Source organism: Dermacentor albipictus, chromosome 9 (assembly GCF_038994185.2).
Source record: "Dermacentor albipictus isolate Rhodes 1998 colony chromosome 9, USDA_Dalb.pri_finalv2, whole genome shotgun sequence".
NCBI classification, from domain to species: Eukaryota; Metazoa; Arthropoda; class Arachnida; order Ixodida; family Ixodidae; genus Dermacentor; species Dermacentor albipictus.
Window position 1 is genome coordinate 108,747,826 of NC_091829.1, and position 17,635 is coordinate 108,765,460.

Below are 17,635 nucleotides of genomic sequence, written 5' to 3' on the forward strand. Positions count from 1 at the left end.
AGATCTCTGTCACGTAACCTCCTCCTTGTTCTCATTCACTTTTACTGACATTTTTACATTTCAGTTTCAAAGTGGCCTTTCTTATCCACAGAAATTGTAGAGCGTTCTTACAGTACTTAGTTGACGAAAAACAGATATGTTAAGTAAATTCTCTCCTGTGGCCTTGTGCTTACACGAAACAGACCTAGGTGAAAAACACAAAACATTTTGAAAAGCTTCACCATTGTACGGCACGACCTTACTCAGGTGAGCCGGCTTTCGAGTGGTGTAGCCATTGTTTTGCGGGGCCCTATTGCAGCTAGAGAAGTTGCTAATAACAGTCGCATAGAACTTATTTCTGTCACTGCTGTAGCACACAAAACCATCACCATTTCTTCAATATACATCCAACCGCAATCTCCGTTAGTGTAACAGATCTGGAGTTCATTTTAAACCAGCTACCTGAACCTTTCTTAACAGCTGGTGATTGCGACTGACATAACACGTGAGGGAGTTGCAAAACAACTGACACCAGGAAACAAGCACTTGAAGATTTTATCCCAACAAAAGCCATATGCCTGTTGTGGACACTGGTATGCGTGTGGTGGACACTGATGTTGCAACCTACTGCTCCCCAAGCACAGGAGCTTTGAGCTGTCTAGATCTGCCGCTGGGCACTCCGTCTCCCTTTAGCGCTTTTCAATGGATTGTTATCGACAATACCTATAGTAGTGAGGATATGCCCGGTATTAGTAAACGTTGTCTCCCTTTCAGACAATAATGGGGAGATTACCTTGTTGGTAATCTCCCTGGTAAAAAAAATGACACCGCGCACAAACAGATCACACAATAATTCAGCACTTTTCAGGACAAATTTCAATATTGCTTGAAGTTTGAATTGACGGCTCAAATAAAACTACGTGGACGTCAAGGCCGTTACAAAAAACTGGTAAAGTAGTATTCGATTAGCGCAGCATGCCTCTGTCTACACAGCCGAGGTCTACGAAATATGGACTGTGGTTCAAAAGATCATCGTTGAAGAACACGAAACACAGTGATATATATTGATTCATTAGGCACACTGAAGGCTCGTCACATAACATCCGAATCTAAACCCCTGTTAGGGAAGATTTTAAACATGGTAACGTCAAACCAATATGGCAGACTAAGTAGGTTTTGCTGAGTACCAAGCCACGTTGGTATACCTGGTAATCAAGCAGCGGATAGATGCGCATTAATGGTAGCATACCAAGACATAACAAATAGAACACCGCCACATGAAGATAGTATCACTTGCTATTAGGAAGGCCTCGGTGTCAAAATCGCAACAAGAACTGGACTATTGTATAAGCAGGGAGCTACATTTTACTAAACCCGTTATTGGTGAGTGGAAGTCAACTTCGGCTTCGACACACGGATGTTACACACACTTTTCTCCTTCGAAAAGAAAAGCCGCCAACTTGCGAAAAATAGCATGAACCTCTTACAGTGACAATTATCCTTATGACATTTCCACACTTTGAAACACAGAGACGGGAGCTTTTACACAACTTATGTAATATACATGTACCTTTACACCCTGCTCTATTACTGGCAGATGGCCCACTGGTGCCCCACACTAACATCTTTGAATTTCTAGAGACCAATGGTTGTTTACATCAACTATAATGTAAGTCACGTTTTTCTCCTTGAACATTGCGTTTTCTATCGTCTTCTGACAGGCGCCGCATGGCCTATAGTAGCCTGTGCACCATTAAGCCCAACTAACTAAATAATCTACTCTGCCGTACCCGACACCACCCTCCATTGAGTTCATGCGTTTAGCTTCTCTTGGAACTCAGTTGGCTTGCTTTATTGGGTCACTGGTCATGGGACATTGGTGTTTTGCGGAACTTGCGCCCAACTCCACCTTGTCTTCCACCCATACAGTATAGCTTCGCTAAACGCTGCGGCAACCGCTTGGGACACAAGCTTGAGGCCACAGCTTGTTTGTCCGAATCGTCTACGCGTCTATGCTAACCAGCCGCACTCGTCACTGCCAGTACCAATATTGGCCTGCTATTCAACGCGATTGACGCCGCATGTCTGCACACAAAGCATTGCTTTCTGCGCAAAGTTCACCGCCAAGATAAAACACAAAACTAATGAAAGCTGACATTTACGGACTCTTAACTGAGATTTGTCGAAACATACAGTAAGGCTATCTAGCAGAGGTGGAGAGCAAAGAGCCAAACATCCAATCAATGTGGGCGGTTGACTGAGCGTCAGTACATCATGCCACCTCCAGCGCGCTTGACGTCTGCACCAATTGGCGTGCTGATGTCACCGCTTGCGCCACCCAATCGGCTCACATACCTGCCTCTCTGGCTGCCTTTATCCTCTTGGAGCGGACCGCCTTTCACATAACACCGCTCCAAAATTATTATGCCCGATCTCAGCACCTCCGCCTATCATGTCATCTTAAACCGTCGGCGACTACAAAGAAAGCTTCACACGTAACCTCAGGAGTAACCCAGTCGTGGGACAGTCCACAGCGTCAAAACATGTCCTATTTGTATACAAAGCTTTAATATAAATAAAAACAAAAAATCCGATGCAGATTCATGCCAGTCTGAGCAACTAATACATCCAAAGTGGCGATGCTACGTTCACACACTTGTTGAAAACACTAAGCATCGGTTTGTTAGCGGTAAATATGTTGATTCGTCACCGACGCCCTGGTCACTTGTGGGCTCGCACGTAAGGACGAAAGATTACACTGCGCGAACATACAAAATACGAGCTCGGCTCTAACGCGGACATTGTAAAATGCGGTGTGAGGAGCACCAATAACAGATTACTGGCTGACAAACTTCGCAAAAATTTGTTGAATATCCCAGGAACGTATTCGCACGGTAATGTTTATGATCATTCATCGTAACGTTTCAAAGAAAACTAGTGGCTACGACAAGGGTTGCATTACATTGCCTTTTGATGTCAACCACGCCGGCCTATGCCGCAAAGCGAAAACCATCGAAGAGCTCTCCAGAACAACATAGCCGTTATAAAGGGCAAATGCGTAGTTTTGCCCCAAAGGCGAATAATCGATTGTGGTGGGCATTCATGCATAGTAAATATAGTAGTCTTATCGGCGGTATAAACTTGTACATACAGACATACTAACTAAATTAACAACATCGTGTAACGCGCGCACAAGCGAACATGAACACATCTCACTCAATTACCGCGGAAACTCGCCGTTAAAATGCTCGATCGAGGATGCACGGCAGCAGCGGCGCGCGCATTTACCTTGGTGCTGCATCTGTGACCAACGCGAACTAAGCCACGAAAGCACGGTGCGCGGCAGACTCGATTCCCCTGGCAGATGGCTTTCAATATAGAACTTCCCGCGCGGGCGTGCGCTGCCACCCGCGGCCGCCTGGACCGTGTTTTTACAATGGCTTGTAGGTACAGTGGGGCGTGGCGTTTCTCACGGCTTTCGACGTTTCTGCGCAGGCGCGAGTAAGAGCAGGCACGTGAGGGAAAATCTGGGGGCCTTTGCTCCTTGAATACGTGAGTCTGCCTAGGCACAACGGAGGATGTTTCTTCATCATCATCATCATCAGCCTGGTTGCGCCCACTGCAGGGCAAAGGCCTCTCCCATGCTTCTCCAACAACCCCGGTCATGCACTAATTGTAGCCATGCCGTGCCTGCAAACTTCTTAATCTCATCCGCCCACCTAACTTTCTGCCGCCCCCTGCTACGCTTCCCTTCCCTTGGGATCCAGTCCGTAACCCTAAATGACCATCGGTTATCTTCCCTCCTCGTTACATGTCCTGCCCATGCCCCTTTCTTTTTCTTGATTTCAACTAAGATGTCATTAACTCACGTTTGTTCCCTCACCCAATCTGCTCTTTTCTTATCCCTTAACGTTACACCTATCATTCTTCTTTCCATAGCTCGTTGTGTCGTCCTCAGTTTGAGTAGAACCCTTTTCGTAAGCCTCCAGGTTTCTGCCCCGTAGGTGAGTACTGGTAAGACACAGCTATTATATACTTTTCTCTTGAGGGATAACGGCAACCTGCTGTTCATCATTTGGGAATGCCTGCCAAACGCACCCCAGCCCATTCTTATTCTTCTGATTATTTCCGTCTCATGATCCGGATCCGCCGTCACTACCTGCCCTAAGTAGATGTATTCCCTTACGACTTCCAGTGCCTCGCTGCCTATTGTAAATTGCTGTTCTCTCCCGAGACTGTTAAGCATTACTTTAGTTTTCTGCAGATTAATTTTTAGACCCACTCTTCTGCTCTGCCTCTGCAGGTCAGTGAGCATGCATTGCAATTGGTCCCCTGAGTTTCTAAGCAAGGCAATATCATCAGCGAATCGCAAGTTACTAAGGTATTCTCCATTAACTTTTATCCCCAATTCTTCCCAATCCAGGTCTCTGAATACCTCCTGTAAACACGCTGTGAATAGCATTGGAGATATCGTATCTCCCTGCCTGACGCCTTTCTTTATTGGGATTTTGTTGCTTGCTTTATGGAGGACTACGGTGGCTGTGGAGCCGCTATAGATATCTTCCAGTATTTTTACATATGGCTCATCTACACCCTGATTCCGTAATGCCTCCATGACTGCTGAGGTTTCGACTGAATCAAAGGCTTTCTCGTAATCAATGAAAGCTATATATAAGGGTTGGTTATATTCTGCACATTTCTCTATCACTTGATTGATAGTGTGAATATGGTCTATTGTTGAGTAGCCTTTACGGAATCCTGCCTGGTCCTTTGGTTGACAGAAGTCTAAGGTGTTCCTGATTCTATTTGCAATTAGCTTAGTAAATAGTTTGTAGGCAACGGACAGTAAGCTGATCGGTCTGTAATTTTTCAAGTCTTTGGCGTCCCCTTTCTTATGGATTAGGATTATGTTAGCGTTCTTCCATGATTCCTGTACGCTCGAGGTCATGAGGCATTGCGTATACAGGGTGGCCAGTTTCTCTAGAACAATCTGTCCACCATCCTTCAACAAATCTGCTGTTACCTGATCCTCCCCAGCTGCCTTCCCCCTTTGCATATCTCCTAAGGCTTTCTTTACTTCTTCCGGCGTTACCTTCGGGATTTCGAATTCCTCTAGACTATTTTCTCTTCCATTATCGTCGTGGGTGCCACTGGTGCTGTATAAATCTCTATAGAACTCCTCAGCCACTTGAACTATCTCATCCATATTAGTAATGATATTGCCGGCTTTGTCTCTTAACGCATACATCTGATTCTTGCCAATTCCTAGTTTCTTCTTCACTGTTTTTAGGCTTCCTCCGTTCCTGAGAGCATGTTCAATTCTGTCCATATTATACTTCCTTATGTCAGCTGTCTTACGCTTGTTGATTAACTTCGAAAGTTCTGCCAGTTCTATACTAGCTGTAGGGTTAGATGCTTTCATACATTGGCGTTTCTTGATCAGATCTTTCGTCTCCTGCGATAGTTTACTGGTATCCTGCCTAACGGAGTTACCACCGACTTCCGTTGCACACTCCTTAATGATGCCCACAAGATTGTCGTTCATTGCTTCAACACTAAGGTCCTCTTCCTGAGTTAAAGCTGAATACCTGTTCTGTAGCTTGATCTGGAATTCCTCTATTTTCCCTCTTACCGCTAACTCATTAATCGGCTTCTTATGTACCAGTTTCTTCCGTTCCCTCCTCAGGTCTAAGCTAATTCGAGTTCTTACCATCCTGTGGTCACTGCAGCGCACCTTGCCGAGCACGTCCACATCTTGTATGATGCCAGGGTTAGCGCAGAGTATGAAGTCTATTTCATTTCTAGTCTCGCCGTTCGGGCTCCTCCACGTCCACTTTCGGCTATCCCGCTTGCGGAAGAAGGTATTCATTATCCTCATGTTATTCTGTTCCGCAAACTCTACTAATAACTCTCCCCTGCTATTCCTAGTGCCTCTGCCATATTCCCCCACTGCTTTGTCTCCAGCCTGCTTCCTGCCTACCTTGGCATTAAAGTCGCCCATTAATATAGTGTATTTAGTTTTCACTCTACCCATCGCCGATTCCACGTCTTCATAGAAGCTTTCGACTTCCTGGTCATCATGATTGGATATAGGGGCGTAGACCTGTACAATCTTCATTTTGTATCTCTTATTAAGTTTCACAACAAGACCTGCCACCCTCTCATTAATGCTATAGAATTCCTGTATGTTACCAGCTATGTTCTTATTAACCAGGAATCCGACTCCCAGTTCTCTTCTCTCCGCTAAGCCCCGGTAGCACAGGACGTGCCCGCTATTTAGCACTGTATATGCTTTTCGTCTTTTCGTCTCCTAACTTCACTGAGCCCTATTATATCCCACTTACTGCCCTCTAATTCTTCCAATAGCACTGCTAGACTCGCCTCACTAGATAACGTTCTAGCGTTAAACGTTGCCAGGTTCATATTCCAATGGCGGCCTGTCCGGAGCCAGTGATTCTTAGCAACCTCTGCTGCGTCGCAGGTCTGACCGCCGCCGTGGTCAGTTGCTTTGCAGCTGCTGGGGACTGACCCGGTCAAAAAATCCGTCATGGCTATCTTAATGGACTTGTAGAGTTCTTGAAGGTCAGTCAGGAATTCTTACAGGTACTCTCCCAATACCAATAGGATTCTTAAAGGTCAGTCAGGAATTCCTACAGGCACTCTCCCAATAGCAATAGGATTCTTAAAGGTCACTCAGGGATTCCTACAGGTACTCTCCCAATACCAATAGGGTTCTTAAAGGTCAGTCAAGAGTGTCTATATGCACCCTCCCAATACAAACAGGGCTCTTAAAAGTCATGTAAAAACTCTTACAGGTAACCCTCCAATGCCACTAAGAGTCTTGTCGTTTATTGGAGATCCTTTACATGTAGCTTTTGTACACCAGTAGGGCGCTTAAATGTTAGATAGATTTCTACGGGCGTCATGACCGTCCGAAACGAAAACTTCCGCGCAGCCGATTAACCGAGTTGAACGTGTAAAACCTCATGAAAAATCTGCAGTAATCGAAACCGCGATCAGTCTTTGTTTAGTGCTTTTACTTTTATTTAGCCTTTGTGGTGCCGAAATCGGCAGATGCATGAGGCAACTAGCAACCGAGTGGCTTTCCGCAGTACATCGGTGAATGATATTTCTTCACCTCATGTTAATTACGGTTACACAATAACATGAGTTGCGCTACCTTAAGAGTGTCGAGGAGAGCAGAAACTAATTGCCGCTATTTTAGCACAGCTACCGCGTGAGTATATTATGTATATATAGTATATATAAGCGACATCACAAACTTGGGCCAGTTAGAAGCGGAATGAAGGCTGCGCTACAATATTTTTCGGTGACTTGTCATCAACTCATAAGCTCAGCGGGTGATTAAGGTCTCGTACTCTATTTTTGTGGCTGCCGAGCAGTACACCATGCATCTATGCGTTGCTCTTTTGCACCGCTGATTTCATCAATGTAACGACAAAACCGAACTGGTCATGTCGAGTGCAATTAAAGCTTCAATTTCCTTAATTTTGTTTGACCTGTTAAAAAAATTACCGACGATTACGTTACTTCCTAATGCGAAATTTGAGCGCAGCAAATAAGCTGTTTCACCTTTTCGATAGATTGAGGCAAAGAAATCGAGCAACACATGTATGCGCTATCACAGATTTTTTTTTTATTTTTCACACGTATTCCTTTAACAAAGACTCCATTAACAGTTCTTGACAGTCATGAAGGAAGCTTTGTGGTCGGAGAAATAGACTGATATATGTTCGACTTGGTACACCAATGCTTGATTCTCAAAGACGAGATCTATACAAGTGCCTCGCGAGGTTGTCACAGCCGTGGGACGCGTTACGAGCGATAGGAACGGGATGTGCTCCCGCATAAGTGTTAGGAAATTGCTGTTTGTCTTTATGTCAACATTAAAGTCCCCCACTACTAACATCGGTGTGGATCGATGGACGGTTAATGCGAGTTGCAGGAAGTGCACGACGTCTTTCGTGAGTGCGGTAGCGGACTCACGAAAGCGGTATCAGTCGGTCGCTGCTAGCGCTGGGGGGATGAAAGGGGGGCGGAGCTGGTTACGAGGCCGACGACGACGCGAAACCCAGGAACGGACGCCAAAGAGCCATTTGTGTAGCCAGCCCTCCTTCACAGTCTCTCCTCCTCCCTTCCATCATCCTCCCTCGCCCGGAGAGCCGACAGCGCGCATGCGCGGCGGCGGAGCAGCGGCGCATGCGCGGCGGCGGAGCGCGGCGGCGGAGGCGAGCTGGTTACGAGGCCGACGACAACGCCGACGACAACGCCGACGCCGACGACGACGCCGACGCCGACGACGACGCGAAACCCAGGAACGGACGCCAAAGAGCTGCGCTCTAAAATGGAGTGTGGAATGCGCACATGCCTGCCTACTGACTGGCATACAAGCTGCCCAGGTGGCACGTCAGGTTGGGCCAACGTTGGAAACATATCGGCACTTCTTGGCCCAATGACGGCCTAAGATTAGCAGCGTGGTTCCAATATTGGCAGTGCCATTCTGGTTCCTGGCCCAATGTTTGCCTAAGGTTAACAGCGTGGTGTCAATATTGGCTGTGCCATTCTGATACAGATCCAACGTTGGCCCACATTACACAGTCAGCAAAAAATATTGGCTGTGCCATTCTGATAGAGATCCAATGTTGGCCCACTTTACACAGTCAGTAAACAATATTGGCTGTGCCATTCTGATAGAGATCCAATGTTGGCCCACTTTACACAGTCAGTAAACAATATTGGCACTGCCGTTCAACAAGGCGGGAATTATTGGACCGACTTTCGTATGGATTTGCCAATATGGGTTACTAGTTGGATTTCTTTGGAGGACATTGGCCCGTAATAAGCTAATTTTCACCTTGTCGCCTTTTAGTGCTCTACGACTTGCTGAGATTGAACAACGTGTTTTGAAAACTAACGCACTGATAACAGGCACACTGCGCAGGAACCAAAAATATGTTCTCCCATGTCAACTCCATGAATGGTACACCACCATTATTGCACTTCTCCTTTACCGAAATGTGTCCCCTAAAGAGAAAAGCCAGTGTACCACGTAGCAATCAGGGGAAGTCGCATAAATTTAGCCGCTGCTTTATTGATCGTGAATAAGAACTTGAGCTTAACATAAGACGCAACGGTATTGCGAATTTGCCTGCGCATTGTATTTTTTGCATGTACGCTCCGCGGCTTTAGTGGGTCAAGATTCTGAGGAGAATCGAGAATTACAGTGCCTCAGAGCTGATGGAACCGTTTTATATTGCATCGAGAATGAGCGCATATGCATTAGTGAAACTATTGTTTGTTTGTTTAGCATGCATGGCATGTTGCGGCGACATCATGCTCCTATTCTAATATATTTGTTTGTTCGTGCATGTGTAGTAAGCTCCTTGTATGAATGCCCCTGACAGAAAAAAAATTAATTGCACGTTTTGGCATTTGCGTGTCAACAACCTCTTGCATTGCCTTTAGTAGGCCCGGCGCATTCCGGATTTTTTTTTTCGGTCTAGCTTTCCGTCCTTCAGCCCCCCATTGCCTCTCCCCCACGCACCCAGGTGAGCCTGGTCAATGCTATCAGTCAAGCGTTCAGGCAGCCATAAGCTGCTGTGTCGAATTTGGTGCTCTGGGAAGGATGGGGGAATGCCGCGGGGTCACTATTGTCCTCCTTGTCGCCCTCCATCGCTGCCACCCCAAAACCCGGTCGGGCTAGGTTCAGCGGGGGAAAGTGGCGTTTACGCCGCATTCTTCGTTCACCCTTTCCTTTCGCTCTTTCCTTCTATGCGTCGCTAGCACGCCGACTGGGTGCAACACGGCCTGAGTGCTTGCCGTCCGTTCTTGCCAGCGCACTCCTCTCGTGAAAAATGCTCGCTTGCGCTCGTCATTCCTACTGAGACGCCTACATATTGAAATACGCAGCAATATGGCCACGAATTTTTGTGAGTGTTAGAATTAATATAGGCGAAACAACAATTAGAAAAAAAGTCGGCGCTCGTGGCCACCGTCTTCGATGTGGGATGAACTCGGATACAAAGAAGCATGAATCATACAAAGGTGAGTGCATTTGTTTTGCGCATGTTATAAGTTTTATCAGAAGCAATATCACCCAAGCTATATCACCCAAGCAATATCACGCGGTATATATATTACTGAAACAGGCCTGGCTAATGTAGAGTGCCTGTAATTAAATAGCTCTTTTTATTTGCAGTCTTTGAATAGTGCCTGGAGTAGAACCACGTGTAAATCTCTGTGAATTTCACCCAAATTCCAGGACTATGATTTTATCAAACCACGCGTGCGGCCTGATCCTGCTAGTGATACCGAGGAACCGCGCTTCTTCTCACTGGTATAGGTCAAGCATCATTTCCAGCTGACAGTATTTCTTTCTTTTCGTATAATAAATGCTTCTTTTACTAGTGTTTCTTGACGGAACTTCTCGGTTTCCACATTAAAAATTTCGCACGAAGGCCGCATTGTGTCTACACAGTCTGAAACTAGGCTTTTTGTGCTGCAGCAGGTTTTGCTGCAATTTTTAATTTTAAAGTGTTACGCTGACTAGTTGTGAGCTGTAAACAAAGCGGATGGATCCTGCGCATTTTATGTCTGTTCTAAATATTACGTTAGACCTTGTACAAGGTATGCCATATATGTCGAAATATCAAGAAGTGTTACCTGACAAATCTCTTGCAAGAAAGTTTCTTGATTCACCCCTTCGAACTCTCTGCTCAGACTTATAATATTGTGGCAGTATGGCGATTTTTCAAATGAAAACTATCCCACATACATTTGTCATACCAACAACTCTGACAATGTTTCTTTTCATTTTACAGTGCAAACATTGCCTCCAAGTAATGGTGAAGTCGCTATGGGATATTGTAGCAATATCAACGAAACCACCGCGTTATCGTGGTCCTCGGGGGCCTGATAAGCCCGCTGTCATCCAAGCACTGACAAACCTGCCTACCGACGTCAGCTCCCTGCCCTGAAACCCCTGGCCAGCCCACCGTCCTCGGCACCTTGCCCAATTCCTATCCTGAGGGCAGTGCCAGTAAATAAACTGTTTGAAGATAACCGAGCGTCACCCATCTAGGTCCACGAAAAATGCCTGTTTGTGAAAATTTATTCGCAAATAAACTGTCATAAACGTCAATTTCAGTATTCTTTTATTATTATTTGCAATCATATATGACTTCTGCTTCTTGACATCTTTTTGTCGAGCTTTCCTAGCTACTATTGAGGAAAACGGAAAGGGGACAATTGCTACAAAAAATGCCGCTAGCAAAATGTTTGCGGTAAGAATACGTGCGTGCTCTAAAGCCAGCATATCTAGAATATTCGTCATGCAAAGGGCATTGGCTCAAAGCTGGCATTAAGAATGGCAACGATATGGCTCAACACTGGTACTACGCTGGCAGCACGATGGCTGCTGCATTGGCATAACATTGGCCCAATCTTGGCTTTAACGCTGGTCCTACGATGTCTGCTGCATTGGCATAACATTGGTCCAATCTTGGCTTTAACGCTGGTCCTACGCTGCCAGCACAATGGCTGCTGCATTGGCATAACATTGGCCCAATCTTGGCTTTAACGCTGGTCCTACGATGGCTGCTGCATTGGCATAACATTGGTCCAATCTTGGCTTTAACGCTGGGCCAGCATTGGATTGGGTTGCACTTTGCCAATATGCCAACATTGGTCAAACATTGGTACCAATTTCTGCCAGCATCGGGCCATGGTTGGACCAATGCTGGTGTGCTGCCTGGGTGGTTGAGACGCACAACAAGAATGTTATTCCTTCAGCCTGCGTAGGACTAGCTGTGCCAATATGTCTTAAAATTGATGCAATCATGCATTTGTGCCATTAATGGACAAACTAATAGGGACCGATAGATTGGTAGACCAGTAGACTGGTAAAGACCAATAGACTGGTAGCCCATCAGACTGGTAGACCATCAGACCGGTAGACCATCAGACCGGTATACCATCAGACTGGTAGACCTTCAAGGTCCGAAATTACGTATAGCCATCAGACATGTAAGGCGGTAGCTTGATGGAATTTTTGACTGGGGAGGGCCGGGGTTTGATTGTTGTGTTCATAGGAGGTTGTGGCTAAGTACTGCACCAGGGTGGCCAATCCTGCTCTGGTGAGGGAGTGCGTTACCGGTTCTGGTCACCGGGATCAGGCCACACTCCAGGCCTTTTTGTGCAATTTTTACCAACACGCGGATTTTTTGTTCTTTTTTTTTAAATCCGGTGGAAAATTGCCGGCACCGGGATTCGAACCACGGACCTCTTGCACGCGAGGCGGGTGTTCTACCTCTACGCCACCGCTGCAAAACTGCAAAACCGCTGCAAATGTTTCTTAACATGTGCTGTATGCGTTTGTCCCCTAGACATGCCGGCATTGCGGAGTGCGGTCCAGTTTGTTTACCTTCCACCGCTGGATGCCCGCTGGGGTAGTGGGCACGGACGCCCAATTTGAAGATCGCTTTGTCTGAAGGGGCAAGGTCCTGACTGGTGTTGTATAAGTTGCTGGTGGATTTTTTTAGTCGCCACAATAGATAGCATTTTTTACAAGCAAAGCTCCAGGAGGGCACATGTAACCGGCAAACGGAGGCCTCAAGAGAGCACCTGATGTCATATTTAAGCAGGCAGCGCAGGATCTCCAGAGCACCCAACCGGTAGCGGGGTGATCGAAGCTGGAAGCAAGGCGGCCTGTGTGTTGGGTCCGCGGAGGCCGAAGCGTGCCAGGGGGTGTTCGTATAAAAAAATTTGCTGTGCGTGACAGCGGACAGCCGATCTGATATTCGCCTGGCACGAGCAGACATCGGCGAGCCGACAATAATGCATAATAATGACTCGTTGTTTTAATTAGTAAAAAGCACATTTGAATAAATATAGTTACGCCCAGCCGCCAACTTGCGATGCTAAGTTCAGCACTACCATGCCCCGCGATTTCTCCGGGCACGCCCAGGGCACAACGCATACAACGCGCTCTAAAAACTCCACCGTAGTGCTTAGGCAGAGTCGTATAATGAAGCAACAAAAGTCTCCACATCTCCTCTCTCGCACCTGCTCTTACTCACACATGCGCGCAAACGTCCATCGTCTCCGCAAGTGCCACGCCCCGCTCTACCTACTAGCAATTGTAAATACGCGCCGGTCCATCCGCAGCAGAACCGCCCCTCCCCACCCTCCCCCTGGAGACTAGCGCGCGATGGAAGACGACGAGCTTCCTCCCCGCACCCCTCCCTTACTTGCACAAGACATATTCACGATCACCGTCCCCTGTCACACGCTTTCAATCGCACGTACAACATAGATCGCACGACGATGGTTTATCGCACTTGGATTTTTTACGGAACCTCACGGCGGCGCCGACGCGTACGGCAGTAATGCGACTGGAGTGCTCATGAATTTGCTATTGCTATAAAATGAAAAGCAAGAGCAAAACTACGCTACACATCAGAACAGTGAAGGGAATACTTATCACAGATTCAGGCAGAGGATTATGCAGACGCGTTAATAATAAAACGTGTTATTTTTTCGCGGACAAGTTCTCTTCCTTTAGGCTACGGTGCTGTGAATCATGAAAATTACTAAAAACAAAAGCAGCTTAACATACAAAAATCAAAAAGGAGACTAATAATTTGTCGCATTACATCGAAGCTAGATCAGTGGTGGGAAAAGAAGTAAAACAAGATAGGTCATGTCCAGCCTGTTGTTCTAACGTAAATTACGACCAGCCTGTTACCGTCTGGCATACGCGCCGACAACTTGACCGAGCAGTTTGTTGTAAATTCGTAAGGACTACTGCCTCCTGCAGACGGTGTGCTTTTTCCTGATATGGAAGGCTTCGATGAATTATCCCGCCGGCTACACTCGGTGTACACAGTGAAGTCGTGTAATCTAACACAGGCACTCGAAAAACGCAGAATCTCGGCAAGTCAAGATGAGGTGATATCGCTTTTGCTATACAGTGGTTGTTTAGTTCACTCTTATGCTTAAACGCCCTCTCTGTCCAAAGTACGCTTTGCCGCAAAACACTCAATCTAGACACACAATTTCGAGTTTTCACTCAAACATTTGCACACAAGTACGACTTGTCATGCCCATCCGTGTTGTGAATTATCACACTTTCTCTGAACTTTCGATAATTTGAAACTGGTATCATTGGTACTTGAAAGGCAAGATCGCTTCATACCTAGCGAACGATTGCCGAGCATGTGGCTGTACTGTAAATGTGGCTGTTACCACATTTCATTGTGTTAACAGTTGTATGGACGATCTAGGCGATCTTCCACCGGCTTCGCCACCGTGGTGTTTGGTATAAGTGCATGTGCGATATTACAGAGCTTTAGCAGTGCCAAGTTATCGTGCGGAAGTGCAGCAATACCATACCAATCGAGAACTGAGCATTCGCGCGCCCTAGCGCGCTAATGAACAGTCATGTCTCAGTAGTACAGTAGCTGTGCCTATGTAGCTGTGCTTATGTAGCTGTGCACAAACACAAGTTTATGTATGTTTGTGTGCATGTGCCACCTATCGTACAGCAAAACAGGACGCATCGGATCTCATATTGAATGCGATAATATTAGTGACATCGATTCTTAAAATCACGTGATAATAATCTTATAATATGCTACAATTTGACGCCACACATGTATACATAGTCACGCGTACGACTCGCCGGATTAAATTGGATGTCACGCTTTCCACTATTTTAATTTATTTTAAGCTCCTGTGTCTGGTAGAAGGCCTCCCCCCCCCCCGAAAAAAAAAAGATGAAGTCGTAAGTTTACACCTTTGTATCAGTTCTCTATTAGCTGTTACAATAATTCCGCAATATTTCACAAGCGATATTAGAAAAGCACGGCCTAATAAAAGGTGCGATCAAAATATGGTCATTATGCATAGTTGCTACCTTTGTCCCTTTGCGATAACGCTTAGCTGGTAACGACGTCGATGCACTGTCTGCCGGCCATTAAGCGAGACCAGGCTATTGCAATCCACAATGATTTTAGACAACTGATGCTTGTTTGCCATTGACGCAAATTAACGAATTTTATAGCGAGGCCATTAAGGGATCTTCTCAACAACTGCTCTTCGGTGGCGCAGGCCGGCATGCTACGATGCGCTCAATATGAAATCCAATCTCTACCCAACGTTTCTTGGAGCTATGATTTAGCTTGGAAACATAATGATCAAGTATTAAATAATTAACGTCGTCATGCAAGTATATTTAAATAAAATAGAAAACACAACATATTCGCGGCATTTTAAGCCTTCGTCTTTTCATGCCAGCGGTATACCGGCTTTAATTTGCAAGTAAGATTATTGGTTCCACACGGCGCTCGTGAAAGCCGATGCCGTGGTGGTGCAACGCAGAATGTGTGGGAGCTGTCATTCTGGCTTGCGCACAACTTTTGTATTATTGAATGGAAAGATGCGGAGAAACGTTGCTAACAAAAGTGCGTCTAAGAAAGCGTAGTTCAGTACTTTCAGTCGTGGTAGTTGAAGCTTAGGAAACCATACACATCTTACAACAAATAAAGGCGATATACACCAATGAGTGTTATAGACGAAGTACGCTTTTCTGCTTTTATTTTTCTGCATTTGGGCGAATGCGAAACCGCCCTAAATGAGAGCTAACCGCTGATTAAATATCTGGTTACAGAAACCAAATAAACTGCTGTGAAGCGCTGCCAGACTACTTGGTGCACTGAGACGCGCGAAGCATCTCCTCCGCTGTTGCTTCGCCTTCATGGCCGCAGAAAGTTGACCACGAGTTTTTGAGGCTCAGCCACGGACGTGATCCTTAAGCCTAGTACTTGGAGAAGGCTTTGGAAAGCCTCTTATACAGGGTGCTGTTTTCTTATTTATCAGTTGTCAGGTTAGCTACAACTTTGAAGGAATTGTTTATATATATATATATATAATATATATATATATATATATATATATATATATATATATATATATATATATATATATATATATATATATATAGCCGCCATCACGGAAGCGATCATAGAGCGAGTAAACTGAACACGTGACTACCTCCTAGGCAGCGTAACTCCGCAGCTATGCTGAGCCGATTCGGCTGTCGATGCCATGTTTCTACACATAAGCCCTGTAACGACGATCCGTCCTTAACTGCATCCTGTATGCACGCAGGCGTTGGATACAAGCTGACGTTATCCAAGGTGAAAAATGCCTTCAAACTCCATGACGTAATGCACATCGTCCGCAAGACCACACGAGCGGCGGTCGTCGATGATGAGAAGCAAGAAGAGGTGTCCGTCGCGCTGGGCACGTTGGACATTAAGGGTTTCCCGGCCATGTTCAGGACGCTGGAAAGCTCCCTCGAAAAGCTGGGCATTGCTGGCATTGGAGTCACTGTCGCATCGATGAAGGACGTCTACCTGAAGTAGGTTGCTCTGTATATCAGTCAATGAATATATCATTGTAGATCTGGTATTATCGATGAACATGTCACGGCAATGCTTTAGTGAGGCGAGAGCAAAACGACCGGATGAGGATAAAGAAGACTTTGGCACACACAGTGCTTCATGTTTGGCAGAACATGAGTGGGGAAAGGAAACACCGCTCTAGTGCAGCGTGACTGGGCTCATTTGGGAATAGCGCCTGTGAATCACATGATTCTTCAGAGTGAGAAATAAGGGAATCGCGTCCACTACACCTATGTAGAACTGCTCTTTGTCGTTACATGCGATGAGCTGAACCAGTGATATGATGCAGGTTAAAGAAAAAAGGAAAGAGAATAAAACAAACGAGAATAAACAAAGAAAAACGTAGAAAAAGTCGGAAGCTCGTATATGAATTATCAGTTGAAGGCTAATATAATTATATCGAGAATTCACGAAAATCTAACGAGCAACAGGACTCAGTCATTGGCTAGCTAACTTTCGCCCATCTACTGGTAACATCGGAGGAGATATTTCGGACCCGCCAATAAAATGCTGTAACTTACCTCGTTCTTTTCATAAAAGTAAATGCCAAGTTTTAAACCCTTGACTGTGATGACGTCGCGCTTCGTGTCACGAGTGAGTAGTTGAGGCGCCTACAGTGTTCAACCTGCACGCTTTACAATGCGAAAGCTTTACTGGCCGCGAACTTCCAATTTGGCCATGGCGGTGCTCCGAGGAGGCACATGACGTTTCAAAGCGTGCCTCGCCGCGGGTATTTTTCTCTCTCTCGCTCCCTTGTCACTACTGCGCACGCGCCACTAGTGGCGCCAAACCACACCAGACGTTCATTTGCGGGGCCGGCAGTCGTTTGCGCGCAGGCGCGAGTAAGAGCGGGTGCGTGAGAGAAAATCTGGGGGCTTTTGCTCCTTGAATAAATTATTCTGCCTAGGCACTTAAGGCGGTTTCTTAGCGTGTGTTGTATACCTTTGTCCCCTAGACATACCGGCATTGTGGATTGGTGTCGAATTTATTTACGCTCTGCCGCTGGCTATAGCCGAGCGGTGAGGCAGGGCACTGATGCCCCGTTTGGTGATCGCTGTGTCTGAAGTGGCAATGTTCTGACTGGTGTTTTATAAATCGGGGGTCTTAAGCTAAATAATGGCACGTTGTTGTAATTAGTAAAAAAACACAATTTAATAAATATAAACATGTCT

The 17,635-nt window shown here is 46.0% G+C and overlaps 1 protein-coding gene across 4 annotated transcripts in view; it reads left to right on the plus strand.

The window, feature by feature from the left end:
* LOC139050018 (phospholipid-transporting ATPase ABCA3-like) overlaps positions 1–17,635 on the plus strand; it is a 278,463-nt gene that overhangs the window by 185,627 nt on the left and 75,201 nt on the right. For all 4 annotated transcript variants that reach the window (XM_070526088.1, XM_070526089.1, XM_070526090.1 and 1 more), the window contains one exon: positions 16,168–16,420. In XM_070526088.1, coding sequence (XP_070382189.1) covers positions 16,168–16,420 — 253 coding nt within the window. The remainder of the gene's footprint in view (positions 1–16,167; positions 16,421–17,635) is intronic.